The sequence below is a fragment of the Parasteatoda tepidariorum genome, chromosome 11 (assembly GCF_982258835.1).
Source record: "Parasteatoda tepidariorum strain Cologne lab strain chromosome 11, Ptep-v5.0, whole genome shotgun sequence".
NCBI lineage: Eukaryota > Metazoa > Arthropoda > Arachnida > Araneae > Theridiidae > Parasteatoda > Parasteatoda tepidariorum.
In genome coordinates this window covers 39,970,885-39,997,435 of record NC_141765.1, presented here as the reverse complement: position 1 = coordinate 39,997,435, position 26,551 = coordinate 39,970,885, and the positions used below count along the sequence as shown (strand labels likewise).

Sequence of the window (26,551 nt, the reverse complement as noted above, 5' to 3'; positions counted from 1 at the left end):
AATGAAATCGGTGGAATAGTCTTTGAGTTAACTAAATTTAAAAAATCGTATACTTAAAATTTGATTTCTCGAGATCTATGAGATATAATTCACATTTTGTATTTTGTCATGTAAAGAGACATAGTACTATAAAATGATGTAAAAATATACCTTAGATAAAAAATTATGATTGGACAGGGGAATTTTATAATTGTAGGCACGAAATTTTCTATTTGCTTAAAATGTTCTCCAGAAATGATAAAATACGCAAGAACTATTGAGACCAACATTTTCTGGGTAGCAACTACCCCATCCCTTATATTGAGGGTCAAGAATCCATTCCGTCGAAAAAGATATGGTTATTTAGAGAAAGTACATTTTATTGATTTCGTAACTTAAAATTCGTCTGATTTCGTAACTTAAAATATCATCAGCTTTTATTAGTTAGCATGTTTAAGGTTAGACACTCAAGTCATTAATATTGAGTCTTAACATGTGAAAATCCGATCATTAAAATCATATTAAAGGCGTTCTTTTTTTTATTATCTGTGTATAATTATAATTTTTTACAAATAAATAATTATATTTGCATTACATTGAATAATAATACATATTAAAGAGTTCCGATTTTGATTTATTTTATTACTCTGCATAGTTATACACTTTAAACTTTTTTTTAAAAAAATTTTTAATTTTTACTTTCTAATTTATTTGATATCTTTATTCAATTTTAGAGTGATTCTGGTATATTATTTGTTAAGTCGCTCTCTTCTGCCAGAATAATTTTTTTGCATGAATAAATATATCCTTCTATATTTTTAATTTGTTTACAGTTGAATTAATAAAAATCTACTCTTTTAGAATTTTAAGTTATAATATTCTATTATTCTATTGTTTTAGAAAAAAATTGTTATTCAAAACGTAAGGAAAAGTAGACACAGATTAGTTCATTGCATTGGATGGCAGACTAAATACAAATAATAGGAATTTAATTCTAAACACCAAAATATTTTGTGTGCCTCCCCTCCAATGATGCATTCTTAATTTGAAGAGAAAAGTTCGCTTGAAAGTGGAAAATTGTAGAAATTTTTGAATGTTATACATTTAGAATAATTTAGCACTTGGTCTGCCGCCTTTAACTTTAACCCTCAACTCCCAAAGGTCAGACCCTAGAGATTATTTAATAGAAGAACTTTTTAAATGAATGTAAAACTGTTAAAATGTTTGTAAAAACTGTTTAAAGTTCAAATGATTGATATTTTTTGAAGAAGTCTCTTGGTCTAAAATCTAAAAATGTTACGCTCATATAAACATGATGTAAAATTCATTCTTTCAGGGTTTTTTTTTTTTTTTTAAATAAAAAAAAACCATTTTACGTAATTTTTATGAGATTATTAATTAATATATTTCTAACTAATGAGCTTATATAATAAAAAAATCGCTTCAAATAAATATAAAAACTTTAAATACACTCTATAACAAAAAAATCGACGTACCACGAAGGAGTTGTCCGATTGAAACGAAAATTGGTGGATAGAAAGACAATGTACAGAATAGTAAATGATCAAAATTTCAGATCAATTGAATAATTTATTGCAGAGTTACAGTAACACGTTCAATAAGGTGTTGATCCGCCTCTAGCCTGGATATAAGCTGCCACACGGCTTGGCATAGACCGATAAAGCTCCCGGATGGTCTCTTGCGGTATTTTCTGCCAAATTCGATCTAATTGTCGAACGAGGTCATCAACATTCCGTGCCAGATGCAATCACCTTCCCATCATATCCCAGACATGCTTGATGGGAGAGAGATCTGGTGATCTGGCAGGCCAAGGAAGAGTTTAACAAGCTTGCAGACAGTTCATAGTAACACGTGCCGTATGTGGTCTGGCATTGTCCTGCTGAAAAGCCAGACCAGGGCGCTGCAAAAGGAACGGTAGCAAAACAGGTCTTAGGATGTCGTCGACGTACCGCTGTGAAGTAAGTGTACCTCTAATGACGACCAAAGGGGTCCGGCTGTCGAAGGAAATGGCACCCCAGACCATAATGCCTTGTTGAGGGCCGGTGTGGCGTGCAATAGTGAGGGCAGAATCCCCCCCCCCCTCTGCCCTGTGCGTCTCCAAACACGTCTTCGATGATCGTCAGGACACAGTTGGAAGCGGGATTCGTCGCTAAAGACTATACGTCCCCAGTCGGCATCATTCCAGCCTGATCGAGCCATGCACCACTGTAATCTGGCTCGGCAGTGTGCAGGCGTGAGTGGCATGTGGCGTAACGGTCGCCGCGAGCCTAGATTTCGCTCTCTCAGCCGTCTGTGAATGGTCATGGTGGACACTGGTGTTTGGGTTGAACGTCTGATGGTTGATGAGAGATGAAGAAGGCGCTGTGACAGCTGCTCGGACTATCACTCTGTCCTCACGCTCTGTTGTAGCCCTAGGTCAACCGCTACCATCCTGACGCTGAACTCTGTCATTCCCCCCCCCCCATCCTTGCCAGCATTTTCGAATCGCCGCATCGCTTCTACTCAAATGACGACCGATTCTCCGATTTGTCCAACCGGTCTCTTTCAATCTAATGATACGACCTCTGTCAAACTCTGAAAGTTGCTCGTAATGAGCGCGAATCCTGCAGCGAGGCATTTTTTAAGTTGTTGAAAGGTACCTAATCGGAATCGCAATCAAACCGAAAGTTTTAACAACCGTTGAAGAACTGCTCCTTATTACGTCTCCTGGACGCGCAGTTCCGATGCTCCAGAGATCAAACTATTCGTTCATTGGACACCAAATTTTAATCATTTGCATATCTGTTCAAAACATTCATGCATACGAAATTTCAAAGCAATCGGATGATTGCTTCTTGGTGCGTCGATTTTTTTGTTATAGAGTGTAATTGCAAAAACTATTCAACTGATTGATATTTTTGAAGTCCCTTGATCTAAAGTCTAAAAAAGTTACGCTCAAATAAATATGGGGTAAATTTCATTCTTTCAGTTAATTTTTTTTAAAACTCTTTTAAATAATATTTATTATTTTTTTTAAGATGAATGCAGTGCTGATGTTTGCAGCAAAGTGATATGTTTGAACGGTGGACAATGCGTTGCAGCCAGTCCTGATTATGGGGTATGTCTCTGTCCATTAGGATATATAGGAGACAAATGTGAAACAGGTAATTTAATAGTTAATTAAATATAATTTGAGGCTATTTTAATTGCACAATATTTCTGTATTCAACTAGATACTCTTATTGAATCATTAAATAAAAAGTATTTTTTATAATTACAGTTAAAAGGCACAATACGGCAGAGATATAACTAACAAAATATGTAGCATCAGTAAATATTTTTAAAACAGCAAAATTACGAAAATAATGTTTATTCTCAATAATTGTACTGATTCTTCACATATATAAGGTGTTCAGTAATCACTATCTTTAATATTTATCTTTAGAATTCTTTCTAAAAATAACATTAAAAAATATATAAATATTGGAAGCTCACAAATTGATAAGCGGAATGATGTACACTGTTTCGTCGTTATCTTATCATGGCGAAAAATTAACGCGGCTGAAACAATAAAAATCTGTTTGATTAATAGAGGTAAAAGAAAATAGACAAAACAACTACAATTTTCAAACGGCATTAAAACTAGTTTTGCTGCTTTCAATCTTGCTTTTTGCAATACTGATTCAACTAGTTTTTATAACATTATTTATTTTTTCTTCATTTAAATGACAATTTGTGACCCAAAGTAGACATAATTTTTATTATTTCTTTTTGAGAAAGATTTTAAAACTGTATGTGAAGGTTGGTAATTACGTAAAACCCTGTATAAGTACACGCAAACAAAATGAAATTTACAGTTTATAAAGAATTCCATATCACGCTTTATCCAAATTTCGATCTGAAACATTGAATTTACCTGTACATATTTATTCTAAGACTATCTTAAATTCAAGCTAAAAAATCTGAGTTTTCACGGTTCATTTTATTATGTACCTTAGAATTTTCTAGAAACGTATAGTGAAATCTGCAAACAAACTCTTACTTCAACAAAAAACAAGCTCTCTACGAAAGAGCTATCTTGAACGGAAAATATTCAATTAGTCAATAGGACTAATTGAAAATGAACTCTCTTGGTTGTCTCTTCGGAAGAACTTTACAAAATAAGTGGTTCAAGCTGTTAAGAAGGACAACGCAGAGCTGACTATGAGGACAACTCTTTATTCATCTTCAAGTTGAGTTCCTACCTATTTTCAAAAGCCATAGTAGTTTTATTCCAAAGCAAGAGAAAGATTAATCTTCCCTAGACAGATGCAAATCAATCACTTTGCTTTCCTATTTAAAAAAGTCTTCGACAAACTGGTTGCGAACAGGCTTACTCACTATTTCAAAATAATCATACAGCATAAAGAAAGAAAAAATCGATCTCACTAGCATTTAAATTCTTGATCAATTTTGTTAAGCAACCAACGCATACTTTTACTGAATATACTTTTACTGAATCCCAAGACGTCAAAACGTGCTTTTAATAGGGCAACATGAAAGTAAATCATTAATGTAATTTCCCGAATCAATTCTTCCCAATTGAATCAATTTTTGAGATCTTACGTGCCATCACATATGCAATAGCACGCATATGCGATTCACGCATAAGCGGGCAGTTCGTCTTAAACATTCACATGCGTGTCTCGGACAATTGGATACCGTGTGAGTGACACCTAAAAAGAATTCAAAGTTTCCATTAATCATGTTTATTATGAGTAAAGAAGTTCTTCAGTCCGACAACGATCATTAAAAATTGATTCAACTGGCAAGAATTGATTCATGAACTAAAAACTCGTAAACTTTCTTGTTACATTATTAAAAACACTTTTTATCATCTTGGGCTACAGCAATATTATATTATTTCGTATGCGTAGGTTACATAAGGAAAATGTTCAAGAGCTAAAATGCCAGTGAGATTGTTTTTTCCCTTCTTTAAGCTGAACAATTATTTCGAAATAATAAGGAAGCCTATTCGTAACCAGTTTGTCGAAGATCTTTCCTAACAGGAAAGCAAAGAAATTGATTTGTATCTGTCTAGGCCAGTGGTCGGCAAAGTGCGGCTCCAGAGCCGCATGTGGCTCTTTGGCTTCTTAAGCGCGGCTCTGGCACAAATATCCACGGAAGGCGCAATAATATTTTCATTTAAAAAAAAACTTGGTAAGAAAAAAATTACATCTTATTTTGATAAATTAAAATTCTTCTATTTCATGGTAGACGTTACGTCTCATCTAAATCAGCTTAATCGTAAATTACAAGGGAAGGGAAACTTTATTTTTTCGATGTTAGAAGAAGTAATAACATTAGAAAACAAATTATCCATTTTTGCTCAGGATTTTGAAAGGGAAACATTGTTTCACATTCTGAACCTGCTAAAGCATCGCCAAGAAAATAATTCCTCTATTGATAAACACCATTTTAAAGCAATTTTAAATATGAGGGAAGCATATCTCAGCAGGTTTCAGGAATTTAAAAACAGCAGAGCAATTTTAGCATCTGTCAAAAATCCTCTTAATGCTACGATAACCGAGTTGAAATTTTCTCCTTTTGAAATTGACATTGGGAGCTTTGAAATACAATTGCGGCATTTAAAAAACAAGGAGACATGGTGCTCTAAATTTGAACGTCTTTGTGTTGAATTGGAAATATTGATGAGAACTTGGAATCATGCCTGAAATTAAAAACAACATACAAACCTGACTTACTCAAACTTTCCAAGGAGATGCAAGCACATTGTTCTCATTAATAAATACTTATTAAGTATGAAATTTACTTTTATTTAGTGTACAACTTATTTAGTGAAATAAACGTTTACTAAACAAGCAGACTTGGCTCCCAAATTTTTTTTAAAATTGTTGTAGCGTTCATATTTGGCTCTTTGGCTAATAAGTTTGCCGACCACTGGTCTAGGCTAAATTTATATTTCCCTTCCTTTGGAATAAAACGACCATGACCATGACTATTGAAAATGGATAAGAACTCAAATGAATATAGAGTAGTCGCTAGTTAGCTCTGCATTGTCTTTAACAGCTTGGACCACTTATTTTGTGAAATTCCCCCAAAGACATTCCAATGAGAATTCATTTTCAATTAGTCCTATAGGCTTCCTATGAAATTTTCAGTTCAAGATAGCTCCTTTGTGGAGAATTTGTTCTTTGTTGAAATCAGTGTTTATTTGCAGATTTTAACATGCGTTTTCTAGAAAATTATAGCATACATAATAAAATTATCAGTTAAGCGGCTCGAATCAATCGTTTCCAGCCCGAATTTAATATAATCAACCCTAGTATAAATATGTATTAGTAAATTCAATGTTTGAAACCGAAATCTGGATAAAACACGATATGGTATTTCGAAATATACAAATTGCTCTAATATTAATAGACACGTACACCCGATTCCCTTCGCAAAACTCCTAATTCTCGACATATCCATATTTTTCTATCTTGAAAAAAAAGCCACTGCCATTGATTGCACCGTTCTTTTACTCAAAGACAGTTGCTTTCGTATGCCTGTTTAGGCAGAGGGGTGCGATTGTTCTTATTTTCCAGTGGCGCCATCTGTGGCCAAGAATTCGATTTCTGCCACACCCATACGTCACACCCCCGTTTATAGGACGGACCCATTCATACATCCATTCATTCATCAACAAGATCGTAATTTTAACCTGAATCAGAGAACAATCGATCTCCAATCCAGTACCCCCAGAGGTATTGATTTGTTATGGGAACATGGAGGACTTTGCGATTCGACAGATTTAACGTGCATCAGTCACCATTTACTACACGAGGAGTCTTCGGCCGGCGGAGTTTGAACCCACAAATTCTCGAACATGGGCCCAGCGCCCTACCGACCAGGCTATCCCCGCCCCTCAAAGACAGTGCTGTACATATATCACGAGTAGTAACTCGTGCCTCGGTTTTCTCAAATCAATTCATCAACACTAGCAACGGATTCTATAGAAATCATGATGTTTGCTTGTCATGGTCTTGTAAATCCAATAATGATGTCCCACCTTCACAAAAAAAATACCATTTATTCATCGTTCTTTATATTAAAATGTACTCAAGATAAAAAGACACCTTTTTAACTAAGAATAACTGCATTAAGCTAACTTTTGGCATTAAAAGTCATACTATTGATTGTTGCATTTTAGATGTGAATGCATCAATCCTACGTTCACTATGCTAATTTTGTGAATTAGTTATAAAAAATCTGCAGTTCACAATTCTTATATTTCTTTATAACGCTGAATGATATCGCTGCTATCTTTGCAATATTTCTGACGCTATCACACTACGCATCCACTTTTCATTTAACCCCTTAGCGATCGATTAATTTTCAAGAAAACCGTCATAAAAGTGCCTATTTTTTTATACATGTATATTATACACGTATTTGATTAGTCCTAACATCTAGTTTAAAATAAACTATCTACAATTACCTTAAAAAATATCCTGGTACTGCCATCTGGTGTGTAAAAGGAGAAATAAAATGTTTTCCCGGGCAAAAAAAATGAATTAGTTTTGTTCTTATTGGCGCGTTACTACTGAACACTCCAGCCCGGAAATATCACGGGAGCGAGAAATAGAGGGCGAAACCTCACTCCGTCATTTTCACGGGAGCGAGAAGGAAGGGGTTAAACAACCCTTATAATGTAAAACAAAATCACACCCTCACCTGGCGCTATGGCAGAATTTGGTCTTAATTGAAAAAGAAGTCTAGTTTTCTCCTAATATGCACTCAAACATTACCGTGTTGAAGAAAAATGCCTTAAATAATGACTTAGAAGAAAGGAAGGAATTTCTGATTGTAAAACTTCTCTGATGAATTGCTCGATTTTTGGAGGAGAAATTTGCTCAAGTTTAGAACGTTTGTTTAATGATTTAAATGCTATACGTATAATCCATGACATGCTACGTTGTATCCCTAATCTTAATTTCAAGCATGTCGGAGATATGAAGATTGGTAAAAGATTCCGAGAGAGGTTGTGTTTGACTCTATAATATTTAAATAGTACATACGTACAGTGCGCAATATAGAAAACGGACCACTCGTAATAACTTTTAATTAAATAATATCGGATGCTCAAGTTCTAAGACTCAATCTTAATGGATCAAAAGAGTGACCTCGTATTTGCTAATTAATTAGTGCAGATGATATTTCAAACTATGAAATCAGACACAAAAATGAGCTTTCTCTACATAAACAATTTTTTTTCCACGTAGTCAGATTTCAGAGAGTCAAAATATATGGGTAGCTGCAATCTGGGATATGTGGTCCCATTAGTTTTATCAGCAAAGCAGTCGAAAGTTCGAACCCCTTAATGCTAAATTTACTTAATGCGTATTTCGCCAGATCCCGAGAACTTTTTAAGTGAATTGAAACATTTTTGCACTCAATTATTAAATTCGTCTATTTAAAGATAACTCCATGCAAAAAATAACTTATAGTAAATAAGTATTATTTTATTTACTATAAGTGAAAAAAATTTAAAATGTATGTTATTACATTTTTTAAAGAATGTAATTTTTTATGGTAAAATACATATTTTGAGCGAAATTGGTCGAATAAATCTTGAGATGTAGAATTTTTAAAAAAGTTATTTTTTTAAAATTTGGTTTCTCAAGATTCGATCGATTTTGCTCAAATTTTGCATTCTGCCATATAAAATTTCATTCACTAAAATGATGTATAAAATCTTATACCTTACATTTAAAAAAACATTTCAACTTTTATTAAGTAAAATAATAAAAAAGAATAAATATTTACTGAAAGTTATTTTTTGCTGGAATTATCTTCGGATAAAAAAAATTCATAATTATAATAACTAATAAAATAATTATAATACAGAACAAATTTAATAAATTCAGCTCGCTTGAAAAGTTCTCGAAAAAGGGGGCGGTATGCAAAAAGTAAAATTAATATTAAAGGATCCAAACTTTGGACTGATCTCCTAACCAAACTATGGAAACCATATTTCTCAGATTGCGGCTACCCTCCATATTCTAGGAGTCAGAAATTCGAATTTGTCGGGAAAAAGGTATATTTATTCAGAAAAATACTTTTTGTGTCTGATCTCATAACTTAAAATATCCCCTGCACTAATTAATTATCATATTTCAGATCACCATGTCGAACCATTAAGACCAAGAAGATCCGGTCATTAGTTTAAAAGTTATTCAGGATGACCCGTTTTTCTTATCATATACATAATTTTAATGAATTTTAAAACATAATTCATCCAAAAAGGTGATTGGTTGTGAATCATTTCGCTGTTGGTGGGGTTGCCTAACTAACTGAAGCCAGAGAAGTTGGTGTTTGAGTATTTATGCAATCCTTTGAAGATAAATCACTGTGTTTCGTCCTTGACGCAGGAAAAAAAGGCAAATTGTTATGGTTAATTAACAATGACATATTTATAATGTATTTTAACGCCATAATAACGGACAAAAAAAATAAAGCGTGGTGTAACAATGCCAAGCACATAAAGTGTATCTCGTGAAATTTTAACGTCATATTACAAGTCACACTAAACGTCCATTAACTACAAAGTAACCAATAATAAAGTTCTCCCCTTCTTGCTTTACCATTGAAGGAAGTTAATTTTGTTGGCAAATTATAGTATCTCGTGGTTTAAAAACCTGTCGGTTGATAGTAGGAATATATGTCGTTATAAATGCAGAACCACTGAGCTCTTTCATCTATCGTAATTCGTACAGCAGCAAAAACAAATAGAAGCGTCCAAGGAGCTTGTTCGGTGTTATTTGCTTTACGACTTCAAAGTGTGCTTATCATCGACTGCATCAAATCACCAAATATGTCAAGAGTTTGGGTACGGTGCTATGAATGAACGTACTGTTAGACATTGACTTCAAAAATTCAGGTCGGGAGATTTACCTCTCTGTGATAAACCACACAGTGGACAACCACAGGCCTAGGATAACAAAGTCCTGCATGTGGTCATTGAGGAGTACAGTAGTATAAAGTGTGGTGAACTACTCAGTTCAACATTTCTGACTAAATAGTTAGACTCATAGGCCAGGATAGCCTGGTTGGTAGGGCACTGGGCCCATGTACAAGAGTTCGTGGGTTCTATCCCAGCCGGTAGTAAATGGTGACTAATGCACGTTACATCTTTCAAGTCGCAAAGTCTCCCATATTCCCATAACAAATCAAAACCTCTGAGTTTCCTTTGGTTCAAAATTACAAGGCTACGGAATTTATCATTAGTAGTCGTAAACCCAAAATTGGGTCGACTGTTCAGCGACGGATATAAAAAAAATTTTAAAAATTAGTTAGACTCCATCGTCACCGCTTAAGTAAGATGCACATCCTGAGCCATTAGGTTCAGCACACGCTGTAGGAAGTCCGCAAAAAATAACGAAGGGCAGCCTGTATGCCGTTGATGACTCGCTATCGTTTATATCCATATACAATCGAGTACTTACCAGTGACATAAAGTGGGTTCTGCATAGACAATTCCAAGAGTTCCAAGCCTTGGTTGTCACCCCAGGATTCTGTCACTCACAGGGCAAGACCGCCTATGCACTTACGCAAGATTATGCTTTGTGTCTGGACTAGTTGTCAAGTGGTTCCCTATGAGCTTCTACCAACGGATCAAATGGTCTCTACGGACCTGTACTCATAGCAGTTGGAACATGTGCAGTAGGAGGTTTCAACAAACGTTACAACCACGAACGTTGCAACTGCATTAAATATTGTTATGAATTTAAAGATTTGCGCATTGTAATTTGAACACAGACCCTATAACATATGACGGTCAAAAAATACAGTAAAGTATTCAGAAATTATGAAATATCTTTTATTTAATATTTGTCCAGATATCGTACAGGATCTTACTATATATTATTTTATACAGCACAACATCTTAGTTTACATTATTTAAAGGCATTTTCTGATTTCACATTAATTTTATGATCCATATTTAAAATATTTAACTTTTATTTTCAGCCATGGAGCTTGTTGTACCTTTATTTAATGGCTCTTCATATCTTCAGTATCCTGGTCTAAGTAATACTGTTTTGTCATTTATCGAGCTTCAAATTGTTTTCAAGCCATATAGACCAAATGGTGTTCTATTCTACAATGGTTATAAAATGGACGGTACAGGCGACTTCATAAGTCTCAGTTTAGTGAATGGTTATCTTGAATTTCGTTTTGATTTAGGAACTGGAGTTGCAGTAATAAGGTAATGAATCCGTAATAGTTCTTTTTGCTTTTTCCAGTTTCAGTAATATATCATTAATGTAAAAAATCTATAAGATTTGAGTGTGATTCAGCCCAGTCTTGGGAAATGTATGTTTTTGGAATCAACATACTTTTGTGTTTTAACTTTTGCAGTTAAAGAGCTTAGTAAAAAACGGTACCAAGTGACATTCTAAAAAAACTAAAAATTTTCACTCAAAAATATTTTATATTCAGCCGTATGTATGGAACTTAAGTTTTCCTACATATAAGACAGTTCTTAAATGAAAAACGTGTGTTTAGTAAAGAGCTTTCTGCTGTTGCCATATTTTCTAAAGATAGCGTTCATAAAGCCTTAAAACTATCACTTAAAACCATCTTTCACTAAGCTCTTCAATTATGTGTTATGAATGCAATGTATGTTATGTATACAATATGATTTTAAAAATTTTGATGTATAACAGTATGGCCTGTCTGTTGAGTCTGTTGAAAGTAAACTATTTTAAAATGTTAACAGTTAAGAGTTGGATGGTAGATACAGTGAACTACAAAATAAAACGAACTATCTGGAATAACTTTTGATATAATAATCTGATTTTCACATACTACTAAGATGCACTCTTAATGATTCAAAAATGCTTAAGGTATGCTAATTAATTAGTGCTAACTTTTAAATAAGTGAGAGAATCCGACAGAAAAACATACTTTCTCTCAATAAATATACTTGTTTTCCCAAAAAATTTGGATTATAGCTTATCAAAATATGGTTGCAATACGGAAAATATGACTCAAACTTATAAGGCAAAAGACAGTCTTTCTTTTTTTTTTGTCATTCCTCATAATATGTGCGAATCTGTTGCTAGTGTCTGTTCTTAAACACGAGAGCAAAAAGCATTTAATCATCAGAAATGTGTTCCCTAATCACCTCCCTAACCATATATTTTCAGAATCCTTGCAAAAAACAGGTGTTAAAAATATTCACAATGGTGGTCGCAAACTAATATTCAAGAGAGGAAAAAACAAAGGATACGTCAATGATGTGTTCCTCTGTATATGAGATGTTTTTACATCTTGTTAAACAATGTAACTTTAGATAATTCAACAGAAATTTGAAAAATATTAGTTTTGTAGTTCTTAAAAATAATTATTCTTTTAATATCTTTAAGCCTAACCAGTGTTTTATGTTGCCATGTTTTTTTTAAACATATTAGTAATAAAATGGCATTTTTAAATTGTCATATCACAAAGGTTATTAAACCTTCTGTAAAAAAGTCTTTTTTGTAAAGGGAATGTATGTATGTGTTGAACTAGGTAACTTAGTTAACAATTAGACACTCAATAATCATTCCGTCAATAAGTTACATAGTAATAATAAGTAGTCCCAGTGCCTAGAAAAGACACAATATTTTTTTTTCTGTCTAGGTATATCTGAGAAACATTTTTTGATGGATTATGTTGAAATCAAATACAAATAACTTTTTCCCTAAATAAGATTTTTATAAAGATTATGACGATTTTTTATCAAATTTAAGGCTAGTTGATTTTATTTATGTGGAAATGCATATTTATTTATTTATCCATTTATTTATTGACATAAGAGAAATTTCAGTTCGTCCTGAAATGTTTTTAGTATTAATATCAATTCCTAATACCTGAATTAAGCATTACGTAACTGCTTAATTGTTTTTATGTAACTTTTTTTTAACAAAAATATAAAGTTCATAAATTTAACAATTCTAAGATATAATTAAACTAGTAAATAGTTAGAAAAATAATCGGTCGTTACCTACTGAGCTCAACTTAAAATCCCGAACTAAGGTATTTTTAAATTAGAAATGATATCCTTCGACATCTTACATTCCATTTCATTGCAGTTAATGGGCATTTGCTTTTAATATTATTGTAATTGTCTTGTAACTGACTCAAATATTGAAATTGACTCAAAATCAATTAGGTTAAATGAACTTTTCTTCGTAAAATTTTGTTTGTAAATTTATAACTTTCGAAATTTTATTATTGATTTTATAATAATGCATAAAAAATATTTTATGAGAAACATTCAAAATTCTTAGACCAAAAAAACACTTGGAGCTAATTTTTTGGGTAAGTCCTCTTTTGTAAAATTTCATTTACGTCCCTGGACTTAATATTGCTCAAGTAGCCTTGAGGTAAAATTTTATTTTTGAATTGTCCTTATATTTAAAAGCAATTTAATCTTCAGCCATATCTTAAATAGCAATGTTTTATATAAATACTTCATAAAACTTTGTAAGATAATTTTGAAGAATATTAATGAAAATATTATATACCTTTCTAATGTCCGTAGAACCTTAAAACCCGGAAATATTTATTTCTGGTTTAATTAATTTGCAATCGATTTTATTATGGATAATATTTAAACTTGACTCTTGGAATGATTTCAATAGTTTAGTTCTTTTTTTTATACTTTTTTGTTTTTTATCATACAGTTTGGTCAATAAATATTTGAAGAAAAAAAATTTCTGATCTATGCATCATGTAAGTTTTGAATTTCAAAGTAAATAAGACCCTGATATTTTTATACTGCATGTGAGCACAACATGAAAACAAAAAAATAACTAATCATATATTTACATTCAATAAGAAAGCTGTTGAAATTTTGCGCTGACACTAAATTACACATTGACACCAATGGTACACTAAATTATTGTTATAAAACTAACAAAAATGTTAATATAACCAAATAAAAAATGTCGTTTTTTATACCCTATAAATTATTTGACACTAAAATACATTAATCTTTAAACTAAATAATTGTTATGCTGAAGCAAACCAAGCATCAACAAATCAAGCTGAATTCTAATCAAGAATTAATGTTATAGTAATGATTAATAGACGTTGTAAATGCTCATATTGTATTAGACGTTGGAAATGCTTAAACTACATTCTATGTATTTGGAACACATTCTAAAACTTCAAAACATTTTCCGTGGTTTGTGTTTTATCTTTAGTTATATTTGAGCTTACTAATAAAGTTATATTACTGCATTTTCATTAGTATACTACATTTTTATTATATTACTATATTTTTATTTCAATTATATCAAAGAAGATAATTTAAAAAGTTAATTATAAATCATTTTTGTTAATGTTTCTCAAACTCTTCTAGTATCTATAATCTTAAACATTGCTTAGTTTTAACAATCATTTCTATTTTTTAATTTAATTTATATTTTGTATTAAAATTTTATATTGTTAATAGGACTTTTTCAAAAAGAAATTCTGAAATTTATGGAAAAATATTAAAACAAAACAAACAAATTTCAAATATCAAGCTTTCAGGGTTCATGGTTTAAAATAGTATTTATTTTAAGGTGCTATTTATTATTATGCTGAATCTTTATCCAGTTTATTAAGTATATCTTTATATCTTTATCCAGTTGTCCAGGTTAACATTTTTTTTATTATATGATTTGTGTTCTTGCCTATACAGGATGTTACATAACCACCACCCTAAATATATTTTTTATAGAATTTGGAAAAAAGTGTGTACGTTAAGGATTGCAAATTAATATTTAAGCTAGTTAAAATCAAATATATTATTAATATCTGACAAATCTCTATTGATAAAGACGATATTAAAATCAGTAAAACCAGTTTGTTTTCAAGATGAAAGTGTTTCTGATAACTTCTCTACCAACAATTCTGAGCTTCTTTTGGCAATCAAATAGGTTTTTATGATAATTATCTTGTCTTTCTCGTAAATGATTTGTCAATTTTTGATAACATTTCTTTTTCTTCTTCTTTGCTTAAATATTAATTGGCGATGCCCAAAATGGATTTTTTTTTTTTTGCTTCTCTTTTTTGAAATATAAAAAATTCCGAATTTTTTTGTTTTGTTTTCACTAAACAAGTGCCCAAATTTTCATAGATCTTATTAAATAATTTCTCATAAATTATAGATCTTGGATATCAATATGGAGTACACCATTGACTCTGTCTGAAAGTGGTCATGTTTAAATAAAAAAATATACGAACTCCAAAACCAAAATAGGAGAGTTGCGCGTTTTCTAATCAGTAAAAAAAGCGCATTGTTCTAACGTTAGGAGAGATGGGGCATTGTCATTGTCTTTATGCTAGGACGGATTACGTAATGTTCAGAGCATTATATAATTGGATGCCTAATACTTCAGTGAATGCCTATCTTGTAGTAATAACTGTTTGGTGAACATCTTATGAAACCACTTTGTTCCTTACAGCTGTATACATATTTGAGCCGAGAGTGTTAATCTGCGATCAGCTGAACGGTGCTTAGAATCCCAGCGTTGACACCGCAATATTTACTAAATTCTTTAAGCCAGTGTCTTGCACTTTTCAATTAGTGACCCTGGGCTATCGGAACGCAAATCCCTCATACACGCATAGATGGCAGCAACACAGAGCTGTTTCAGACAAAAAAGTCTAATATTTCCAACTTTTCCGATAGATGGTACCACTAGCTAAACAAAATAAGGCACATTTTATGGTTCAGTTAACAAAGCATAACCAGGGGTCCGTCCAGACATTTTGTAAAAGGTCCTTTTTTCGTGAAATTGTGAAAAAATTACTCACATTCTTTCAACCAGGGTCCGCTTTTATGAATTTGTGCAAATAGGGTCCGGTTATTGCAAAAAACTTTTTCAAGGAGTTTTTAAATTGTAAATCGATACAAGATCACTGTAAAATTACAATAAAAAAATTAGATTTTCAAAAATAAGCAGCAATTGCTGCTTCTAAATTAGAGATGCAACATACATGTATTTGGTATTTAGCCTATACTGCTGAACGCAGAATATTCATTTCCGACGAATAATGGAAAAATCGTCTGCCGAAGACAAAACTTAATTCGTCTGCATCCACCTTTCTTGTTTTCTGCCCTGGGAAGGGTTTATTTGATTAACAAAACAATAATGAAGATAAACAAATTTGTGAAGGGTCCGATTAAAAAAAAAATCATTTTGTGAAGGGTCCGTTTTTAAGTTAAAATATTTTGTGAAGAGTCCATTTTTATGAAAAGATATTTTGTGAAGGGTCCGTTAACGGACCCAAATTTCTTCTAACCAGACCCCTGACAACTCAACCATAATTTAACACCAATACCCATTACCCAACAAAAAGCGTAACTTAACCTGACTCCAATGTCCAATTAAATTCCATTTTTATGGTTTTTAAATCATGCTTGTTGTAAACGATTTCAAGCATGTAAAAGTAAAGAAATACTCCTTTTTGAAAATTTTACGGCTAATTGGATGGACAGATAGCTGCTGGTTATTTTATCGTAATTTTAGAATTAAAACTCTAACAATGCAACTAGACAAAGTATGGCATCTTTTGAGCAGCCCCCTAAGCATTTAAGCAAAAATTTTTTTAGTTTTATACTTCAATTTTTCGCTATAATTACTTCTTTCATTTTTCTGGTTCTTTAATTTAATTGAAATATTTGCTTCGAAAATTACAAGTTTACAAAACCCTTACAAAAATTTCATTTAAGTGTGGTTATCAATTTGGTTATAGTTATTATTAACCTCTCTTACCCTAAAGCACAATCTCTCCCTCTTCGTAGGAACAGATTGCACTAAAGAGTCTTCTTGGTTTCATTACAGCTGTTGTTTAAAATTAAAGAATAACAAGAAAATAACGGGTTGTTCGTAAAGTAATTTCGTTTTTCCGATAGAGGATTTAATTGTATTTTTTCGAACCCAACTTCACACTTAAGCAGCATTATCATTATATGTTTTGAGAGCTGATATAGCAAGGCTTGTGTGTGAAAAAGTTAAATTAATTCTATGCAGTAGTTTTTGGGTGGTGCCCTTTTAAATATGGAGAGCTTGGCCAAAGAATACCTAAAGAGGCCTTTTCATTTCAATTCTAACCTTCAGTAAGGATAGGTTCGAAAAGGGACGAAATATGTTGCACCTCCAAAACCCGTTCTACTGTCTCCCCTACATTTTTTGTGGGGGTGCGTGTGTGTAACCCGAAACTAATCGACTAACCACTGTCGCAGAAGGGGGATTGCAACCTGCGGGGGGTCAACTAGCTTTCAAAAGATATCAGAAGAAACTCACTCTTCATCTTATATTATGCTTTTTCTCTTTCTAAGAAAAACTTAAAAAATATTTTTTTTAACTCTAAAACGACTTTATTTATTTTCAAAATAGTTTTATCATTTTATTTCTTGATTTATTTCTTGATTATCATTTTATTTCTTGATTATCGTTTTATCATTTTATTCACTTTTTCTAATTATATCTTGAATTGCTTATTATTTTGATTTGATTATTTAGAGAACTAATAATAACCAGAGTATTTAAATTTATAAAATTTTACTATGTAGTCATATGAAAGTAATTCATATAAAGTAACTACATTAAAAATAAATTTATATTTTCTCTATAGATCAAATAAAGTTTGTTAATTTTTTTAAAATTGATTTGCTAATTTTTAAAACTTTTTATGTTAAAGTAAAACCTTGAGTTTAAGATTTTATTTTTTTATTACGTATTTAATTTTCTTCTTTCAATTACAATTCAAATACAAATATTTTTCACAATCTTTTTTTAATTTTAATTATTTTTTTTAAAGATTGTTACACCGTTTTGAAACTAATTAAATTCTACCACTTTAAAAAACTATGTTAACATTTAATCCATTGTTTAAGCAAATATGGTTGCTTACTATGTAAATTTGATTTAGACTTAAATATTTGAATTTCGCAATTTGAAAAAACTAAATTAACCTTCACTAAAAACTCACTTCATTTTAATTATTACTTTTGCTAACTACAATTATTATTGTATAAATAACTCCGAACTGGAATTATGATTCGATCTTAAAAAATAAACACCGGGGTTATTTGTCACAAACAAATTGAAACATCAAAATTGAAAATTATTCGATTTAATTATCACAAAATTTTAAATCATATTAAGACAGATCTAGTTTCCGATTATATCACTTAACTTATTCAAATAATTTAGCTCGGATACATTTAAAACTTCACCCACAAACTCATATTCATCATTTTTACTTACATTATTTCTTCTCAGTTATAGTTACTTTAAAAACTTATCGCCAGAGATATTATTTAACAATAATACAAAAGAAATTCCTTATTGATCTAAAGCAGTTATTTAGTATAAATTTATTAAACTGCATATTTTGAGAGCGCAGTTTTATATGAAGTTTATTTTAAAGGAATAAAGGAAAATATAACTTATTAAAAAGGGGAATATATTTTATTTATCAGCTTTTGCTTGTTAAAAGGTATTTATATTTTATCAAATAATTTTTATCAAGTAATATCTTGTGATTACTTTATATAATAAAGGAACTTCATTTTTAATTAAATTATTATAACCCTAATAACAAAGAATAATGGTAAAAGGGGGTAATGAACGCATTTTATTTGTAAATGTCGTAAATAAAAGGACAAATAAATAACTTACAAAAGTATAACTTATTTCTAAGAAATTCCTTAAAAACTATCTTTGATAAGCTTTATAATTTTCTAAACGTAGAAGTAATATTATAAGAAAATTGATGTGACTCTTTCATTTCAGTTATGAGGATTCATAAAAAAATACCATTATTTCTGTCGTAAAAATAAATTATAACATTTTCGACTAATAAGCTGAAGTGACAGCTTAAATTTATTTTTCTAATAGATCATTTCGATGGATCATTAAAAACAACAAAATAAAACAATTCTATGTTATTTTACATTTTAGTACATAGATTTGTGAGACTGCTCACTGTAATTAATATAAAGATTTATCAAAATAATCGAAATTAATTTATAAAAAGTACGATCTAGGAGATATATTCATATAGATGGCATGCTGGCTAACCCTGGGAGGTTTTCGTGTTTTTCCTCTTTATGTAATGCTAATGACGGTTAGTTTTCTTATATTTTAATTAACTATAATTACACTAATTAAAGTTTGCAGTATAGAAATTTCTACTAAAACTCTTCTCCATGAATGGCAAAAGAGGGTCAGGGAAGAGAAATTAAAATAACACATTGATTACATACTTTGTTCTAGCAAAAAGTTACGAATAAAAATTACATTATACACTTTTAATATGAATTCGAAAAATTTCTCGTTATTAAATACATAAGATATTGCATAATTACTACTCTTAATATATATTTTTAGAATATTGCGAAAAAAAGTTTTAAAAAGTGTATAAATTAGGAATTGCCGATTAGGGAATCAACTAAGAAATCAGGTCTGAAAACATCAAAACCAGTTTGACTGTCTGAAGTAACAAAGAGTAGCTTAACTCTAAATATTACAGCTTATTTTTATTTTTTAATTTATCGTGATGAAATTTCGTGGTGTTTATAATAATCACATTTCTCATTCTTTCTATTTCATCTGGCAATCAAACTGGTTTCAATATTTTCAGTGTTGCGTTCCTAAGCATCGATTCATTATATTTTGATATCGTTTGTATTTTTCTCGTTTGTATATTTTCATATTTTTCTTCATTTGCTGATTAAAATGAAAATTTCATAATACTTTAGTGTTCTTGTGTATTTACATTAAAGCACTAAAAACAGAGTTAAGTGCTTGTTCATGTTTGGATGATGCGTGGTCTTGTGTACTAGCTATTTTTTTTCCTTACCGTGAAAAAACATACTATCTATACCAGCTATTGGAGTAATTAAAACTATTTACGGAATGAAAAAATTGGAACCTTTTAAATTTTTTTAATGTAAATGTTTTTTTAAACCTACAAATGAGTGTACGATATATTTTTTTTTAAAAAAAGGAAAACTGCAGTTTTGTGATGCTTTATAGTATATTGGAAGATCTTTACGTCATTTATTCGATTTTAATTAATCTCACTTTATTCAGCAGCTAATTTTTTTAATTCTGAAACATCTCTAAAAAACAAGAAACAAAGTTTAAAAAAAGGGGAATCATGTATTTAAAAAATAAATTCCATTCTCAAAATAAATAAAAACAAGAAAATTATTACTACTAAATAAATAAAATGTATATAGAATGAACGAATTATCAGCAAATATAATTTTCATAATAAATTACAAGCTTATAACTAAAAAGAAAGCTATCGGTTTTTAAAGCGTTCCCCATATCAGTTCTTCAGGAGGACAGAGAGAGAAAAAGATTTTCAAAGGGAGCAAGACCTCCCACCGAGAAGATTAGTGAACTTGGGGGTGGAAGTTGCCTTCCTCCCTTACTCAAAGGTAGAAAGTGACTTGTGTTTCAAAGGCAATATTACAAAAAGTAATAAAGATTAAAAAAATTAACCTACATTTTCGTGGATAGGAAAGATTGAAAAAATTATTAGTATTTTTTTTTAATTGATCACTCCGATTCTTGAACAAGAAAAATCGATTCAAAGTATGACAAGCCCGCCATAGACTTTACATGTTAAAAGCAGAATTGAGGAGTCTGCTTGGTGCAACACTTTTCTCCCGGCAACCACGATTGTGGACCCGACTTTCTGATCATTTGAGCGCGCCCCTTGTTTTTTGTTCGCCAAGATGGAGAGCAATAAACAGCATTTTCGCCATATTTCACTTTTTTACTATAGAAAAGATAAAAATGCTGTTCATGCCAGAAAGAAATTTACCGATGTGTATGAATAAGATGTGTTGACAGTGGGAAATATCGTTTAAGTGGTAAGGATAGGTTTGGTTTGCGAAATATCGATCCGGCAATTTTGATGTCGAATATGCACCACGTTCCGGAAGGGCCGCCAAAGCTGATAAAGACATGATAAAGGCATTAGTTGATGCAAATAGGCAAATATCAACACGTGAGATCGGTGAGAGGTTAAATTTATTGAATTCAACTGTTTATGACTACTTGAAAGGCCTGGATTTAACCTCGAAGTTCGATATATGGGCTCCCCATGTTCTCACGGAGAGAAATTTGTGTCGTCCCGTTGACGTCTGTGATTCGCTTGCGCTTCTCAAACGTCATGAAAATGATCCATTTTTGACGCTCATTATTACTGGGGACGAAAAAGGGGTTGTATATAACAATGTCAAACTCAAGAGATCATGAAGCAAAAAAGATGAACGGGCTCAAAACATTTCGAAAGCCAATATCCATCAAAAAAGGTGATTATGTCTGTTTGGTGGGATTTAAAAGGAATAGTTTTTTTTTAGCTTTTACCGGATAACACAACACTTAATTCGGATGTCTACTGTCGTCAGCTGGGCAAACTGAATGATGCTCTTGAACAGAAAAGGCCAGAATTAATCAACAGAAAAGGTATAGTGTTCCATCAAGATAATGCGAGACCTCATACAAGTTTGGTCACTCGGTAAAAGCTTTTACAACTTGAATGGGATGCACTGCCACACCCACCATATTCTCCAGATCTGGCGCCTTCGGATTATTATTTGTTCCGGTCACTACAAAATTTTTTGAACTGCGAAACCTTTACTTCAAATGAAGAGGTCAAAAATCACCTAGATCAGTTTTTTGCCAGCAAAGCCAAACATTTTATGAGCGTGGAATCATGCTACTACCAGAAAGATGGCAAAAGGTGATGGACCAGAATGGTCAATAAATAATTTAATAAAATATTTATTCATTATACGAAAATTGTCTTTCATTCCCCCCCCAAAAAAAAAACAAAGTACATAAAAAACAATAGTAGTCAACATTACTAATGATTAGTTTAGCAGAAAATTATTACTTTCTTATGTTTTTACTATTTTGTTGAATCATATGCAAACTCTCCTAGCTTTACCTTATATTTTTTTTAAAAATCGTCTAGTTATATATAAGTTAGCATTTCCTAGAAACATATAAATTAGAAAATTATTTAGTCTATATTTCAGTTAGGTCTATGGGATATGGAATATTTACGTTTGTTATGACATATTTAGGGTTATATTTATTATGGAATGTTTAGTCTATGGGTTCTATGGGATGGAATTATTTTACTTTATAATATGTCATCGCTACTGATTAACACAAATATTTTAAATTTTATCTTATAACTAATTATTTTTTTATCCAATTTATGCACTATGAACAGCTGAAAATCACTGCTTTCCTTCCTACATTATTATTTTTTATTGTGCTGATACTTGAGATAGTGAAATTTTGAGGCATTTCATCAATAAATAACTAAAAAACTAATGAATTAAACTTTTTAATCTTTATGAATTCCTCGATTCTCAAAATAATAAATGTAGTTTATTTTTTATTTTGAAAATGACCTTAATAATTATTTTGATGAAAATCAATAAACTATATTTTAACAAGTTTTATTACGCCTTGCTAACATACAGGGTGTTTCGTAATAGCTTTTAATATCTATTATTAGAATCCTTTTTGAAAATGTAAAAAGTATGCCAGTTGCTGATCGCAAATATTAAATTAAACGAAGAAAAGCAAAACGCTATTGAAATCTGTCGTATCAAAAGTGAGGAAAGTGAGATTAAAAAAATCGAATTGCTTAATCAAACTTGAAAGCGTTTTGAACAGGTATTAATGCTTTCAGTTCCACCTTCTTCAGTAGAGAATTTCTAAGTTGCGTATTCGTTTTTTCCAAGCTTAAATATTTGTTTTCGTCTCGAATGTGTGTTTTTTTCCGACAAGGATTCAAAAAATATGTATTAAGAGTGGTCGTTGCAGAACACACAGTAGGGTATTTACTGGAATAAAATAATATTAAGAGTACGTTACGGTTTTTATGTTATGTCATAAATACATAATTATTAGATTATTGACAATACATAATTTCTTAATTCCAGATAAATAAGCAAATTCATTTGTAATTTAGAGAACCATTTTCTTATAAATACCATGGAGAAAATACATTGATGAAAATTTTAATGCATATATTATAGAAGTGAAGAACCATTATCTGTTGGAGAATGGCATACAGCTTTCATATCCCGGACAGGCAGAGATGGTATTTTAGAAGTAGACGAACAACCCAAAGTAGAAGGTACTTCACCTGGTGCATTTACACAACTATCCTTACCACTTAATATGTACATTGGTGGAGTACATGATGCAAGAGATGTTGCTAGAAAAGCTTTTATAACTGAGTCCTTTACTGGCTGCATACAAAGGGTAAGTGTTTTTAGCTTTTATTTAAATACTTTAGTTCGAAGTATTATAATATTAAATTGCATCATTGTTTTATTGTTAGAAATTTCTCGGAAAAAATTATTAAATATCAACTTATTTAATTATTTTTTAACACATACAACCAGAAGGCCGAAGAACAGTAAGAAAGAAGGTATTACTGCTAGCTGAACTATTATTATTTTAGAAGCGAATTACAATTTTATTTTATTTTATAACCGTCGTTGAACAGCCGACCCAATTTCATGGGTTTACGACTACTTACGTTCAACTCCGTAGCTTTGTAATTTTGAACCAATCCAGAAGACAAGGAAACTCCTGGATCAGTACCCCCAGAGGTATTGATTTGTTGTGGGAACATGGATGTTGTGGGTACAATTTTAGAAGCGAACAAACTGTTAACTGTGAAAAATATCTTTTATTGTCTGTTTTCATATAATGCAGTTAGACAACCAGACTTTTAACAGCTCCAACTACAGGGGTCTGCTTAGAAGAAATTTGGATCCGTTAACGGACCCTTCACAAAATATCTTTTCATCAAAACGGACCCTTCACGAAATATTTTAACTTAAAAACGGACCCTTCACAAAATGATTTTTCTTTTAATCGGACCCTTCACAAATTTGTTTATCTTCATTATTGTTTTGTTAATCGAATAAAACCTCCCCAGGGAAAAAAAAAGAAAGATGGGTGTAAACGAATTAAGTTTTGCGTTTTCGGCAAACGCTTCTTCCATTATTTGCCCGAAATGAATATTCTGCGTTCAGCAGTATAGGCCAAATAGCAAATATTTGTATGTTGCATCTCTAATTTGGAAGCGGCAATTGCTGTTTATTTTTGAAATTTTAATTTTCTTTTTTAATTATAATTTTACAGTCTTGAGCATAATCTTGTATCTATTTACAATTTGAAAACTCCTTGAAAAGGTTTTTTGCAATAACAGGACCCTATTAGCACAAATTCACGAAACAGGACCCTGGTTGAAAGAATGTGACTTAGCTTTTACTTTATATTCACAAATTACGAGTAATTTTTTCACAATTTTACAAAAGCAGGACCTTTCACAAAATGTCTGGACGGACCCCTGAACTAGGCCCTCAGCCAATTTGAATTCAGCGTATATTTTCCGAAAGTTGGAAGCTAAACCATGTGATTAGGATTACGAATTCATATTTTCATTTTCCATCATTAGAGGCTTAACAAAACAATGGATTCCTAATAATCGTATATTAATAAGTGTGTAGTGAACACCACATGTTGGAATCACACTTAGTTCCTTGCAGCTGGGTATTTACTTTAGCCGAGATGCTACTCAGTCATTATCATGACCGCTTTAGAGAGGTTCGAATCCCAGTGTTGACACCAGAATTCTCCATTTCTTCTGCACGTGAAAAATTACCAGTGTCTTGCAAACCTCATTTGGGGACCCTGTTTTATGGGAATATGAAACTCTTATTCGTGCATAGATGGCAACACCACAGAGTTGCCACAAAAAGTCTAGTATTTCCCATCTCACGCGATAGATGGCCTCACTAGATAAACTAATTAGGTACGCTTGACAGAACACTACTCTACAACAAATTTAACTCCGATGTCCATTGCATAACGAAAAGCCTAACATTACCTAACTCCAACGTCTAATTAAATTGCATTTTAACTGTTTTGATTTACTGGCTAATTTTATCTTAATATGATCAGCCAGTAAAAACTTTTCAGAAAATCAAAATTTCCTTCCTTGTATTTCCCTAAAATTATTAGTGTACAATGATTAGAGGTGAACAATGAAGTTTAAAATGATTTTTTTTTAAATACGAATTTTTGGTGTGTATTCCAAAAATTTAAATTGTAAAAATTACGTTAAAAAATTAACTTTTGAAGCTTTTAAAAAATTCAAATATGGAATTACAAAACCCTCATACACTAGGTTATTGAGGATTCTCATAAAAGCTATAATTTCGCTGGAACAGAATTTCATAAAGGAATCCAGTTTTAATAGTTTCTTAAAATATGATGGAACATTATAAAGCAAAGTGATTTCTTTGCATGCACGTTTAAAATTTGAAGCTTCCACATAAGCTGTATATTTCACAACTCTATATTAAACTCTGTAATTCTTTGAGTTATCTGTAATTCATTGCTGTTGTGTAGTTCCTTCGAAAATCATTTAACTGAGTTAAATATAATTTTGTTATGTACATTTTCTAAACTTCTAAAAATGTTAAAGAAGAAAGTATTTTGTATTGTTCTACACTAGACACTAATAGTAATAGATCTATCATTTTCATTAGATCTTTGATACTGCAAGTGTTCTTCAACTTCCACAAATAATCCTATCTCAAAATGTTAATTATAATGTTTTCTAAAATCTTATTACTTATGTATTTTATATATGTTTGAACGGGTTTTTTTAAACTGTTTTAGGTTATCATTAATGGAAAAACGTTGAAACTTATCGATGATGCTTTATCAGGAATCAACGTGGCAAACTGTCTCCATTCTTGCGTTGAAGAACCATGTAAAAATGGAGGCTACTGTGAACCTAGAATGGCTTATTATACATGTCACTGCCATTTGGGTTATGCTGGAACAAACTGTGAAAACGGTATTGCATAATTTTAATTTTTATTATTAGAAACACTATATGAAAAATTTATAATTTTAATTATTTCCTTCCACTCGTATTTATCAATTTTATATCATTTGTACTATGCGAAAACATTTCAAGGAGTCTTAGAAATATTTTCCTTTGCTCTCTGAAACATAGAAATGTCTGCTTTCCTGTAACCGCAATTAAGTTATTTCATTTACATTTTTCAAAGGTCAGGGTCTTATAAGCATTACAGAAATTAGATGTGTTTCAAATAGTCTCAAATGCCCCGAGGGGACTCTACATCGTTGCTCTGTTCCATACTCTAAATGTAACACTCTAGAAATATTTTCAGTATTAGTTTTAGAGATTTTTTTGGATTATTTCACGTCAGTTATTGACAGATTTATTTAAGAGTAGTCAAAAGAGAAAGTAGAGATCGCTATGATTACCACAATTACAAAAGAAAATAAATTAAGAGTGTTTTTTTTTCCTTAGGCTATGTATGATTCTGTGAGTAAACTATAGCTATATATGGAACTAGAGAAATTCAATAAAATGTGACTAAGCTTTGAAAATAAAAATTTAATTTTTTCATTGGCATGCATCAAACATCAAAAAACAATTTTATTTC

The 26,551-nt window shown here is 31.2% G+C and overlaps 1 protein-coding gene across 1 annotated transcript in view; it reads left to right on the top strand.

Moving 5' to 3' along the window:
* The window catches only part of SP2353 (EGF like, fibronectin type III and laminin G domains protein pikachurin), a 235,192-nt gene that overhangs the window by 191,230 nt on the left and 17,411 nt on the right, over positions 1–26,551 (top strand). Inside the window, exons 7-10 of the mRNA XM_016051983.4 lie at positions 3,018–3,143; positions 10,993–11,230; positions 23,087–23,315; positions 25,752–25,932. Of these exons, the coding sequence (XP_015907469.1) occupies positions 3,018–3,143; positions 10,993–11,230; positions 23,087–23,315; positions 25,752–25,932 (774 nt within the window). The remainder of the gene's footprint in view (positions 1–3,017; positions 3,144–10,992; positions 11,231–23,086; positions 23,316–25,751; positions 25,933–26,551) is intronic.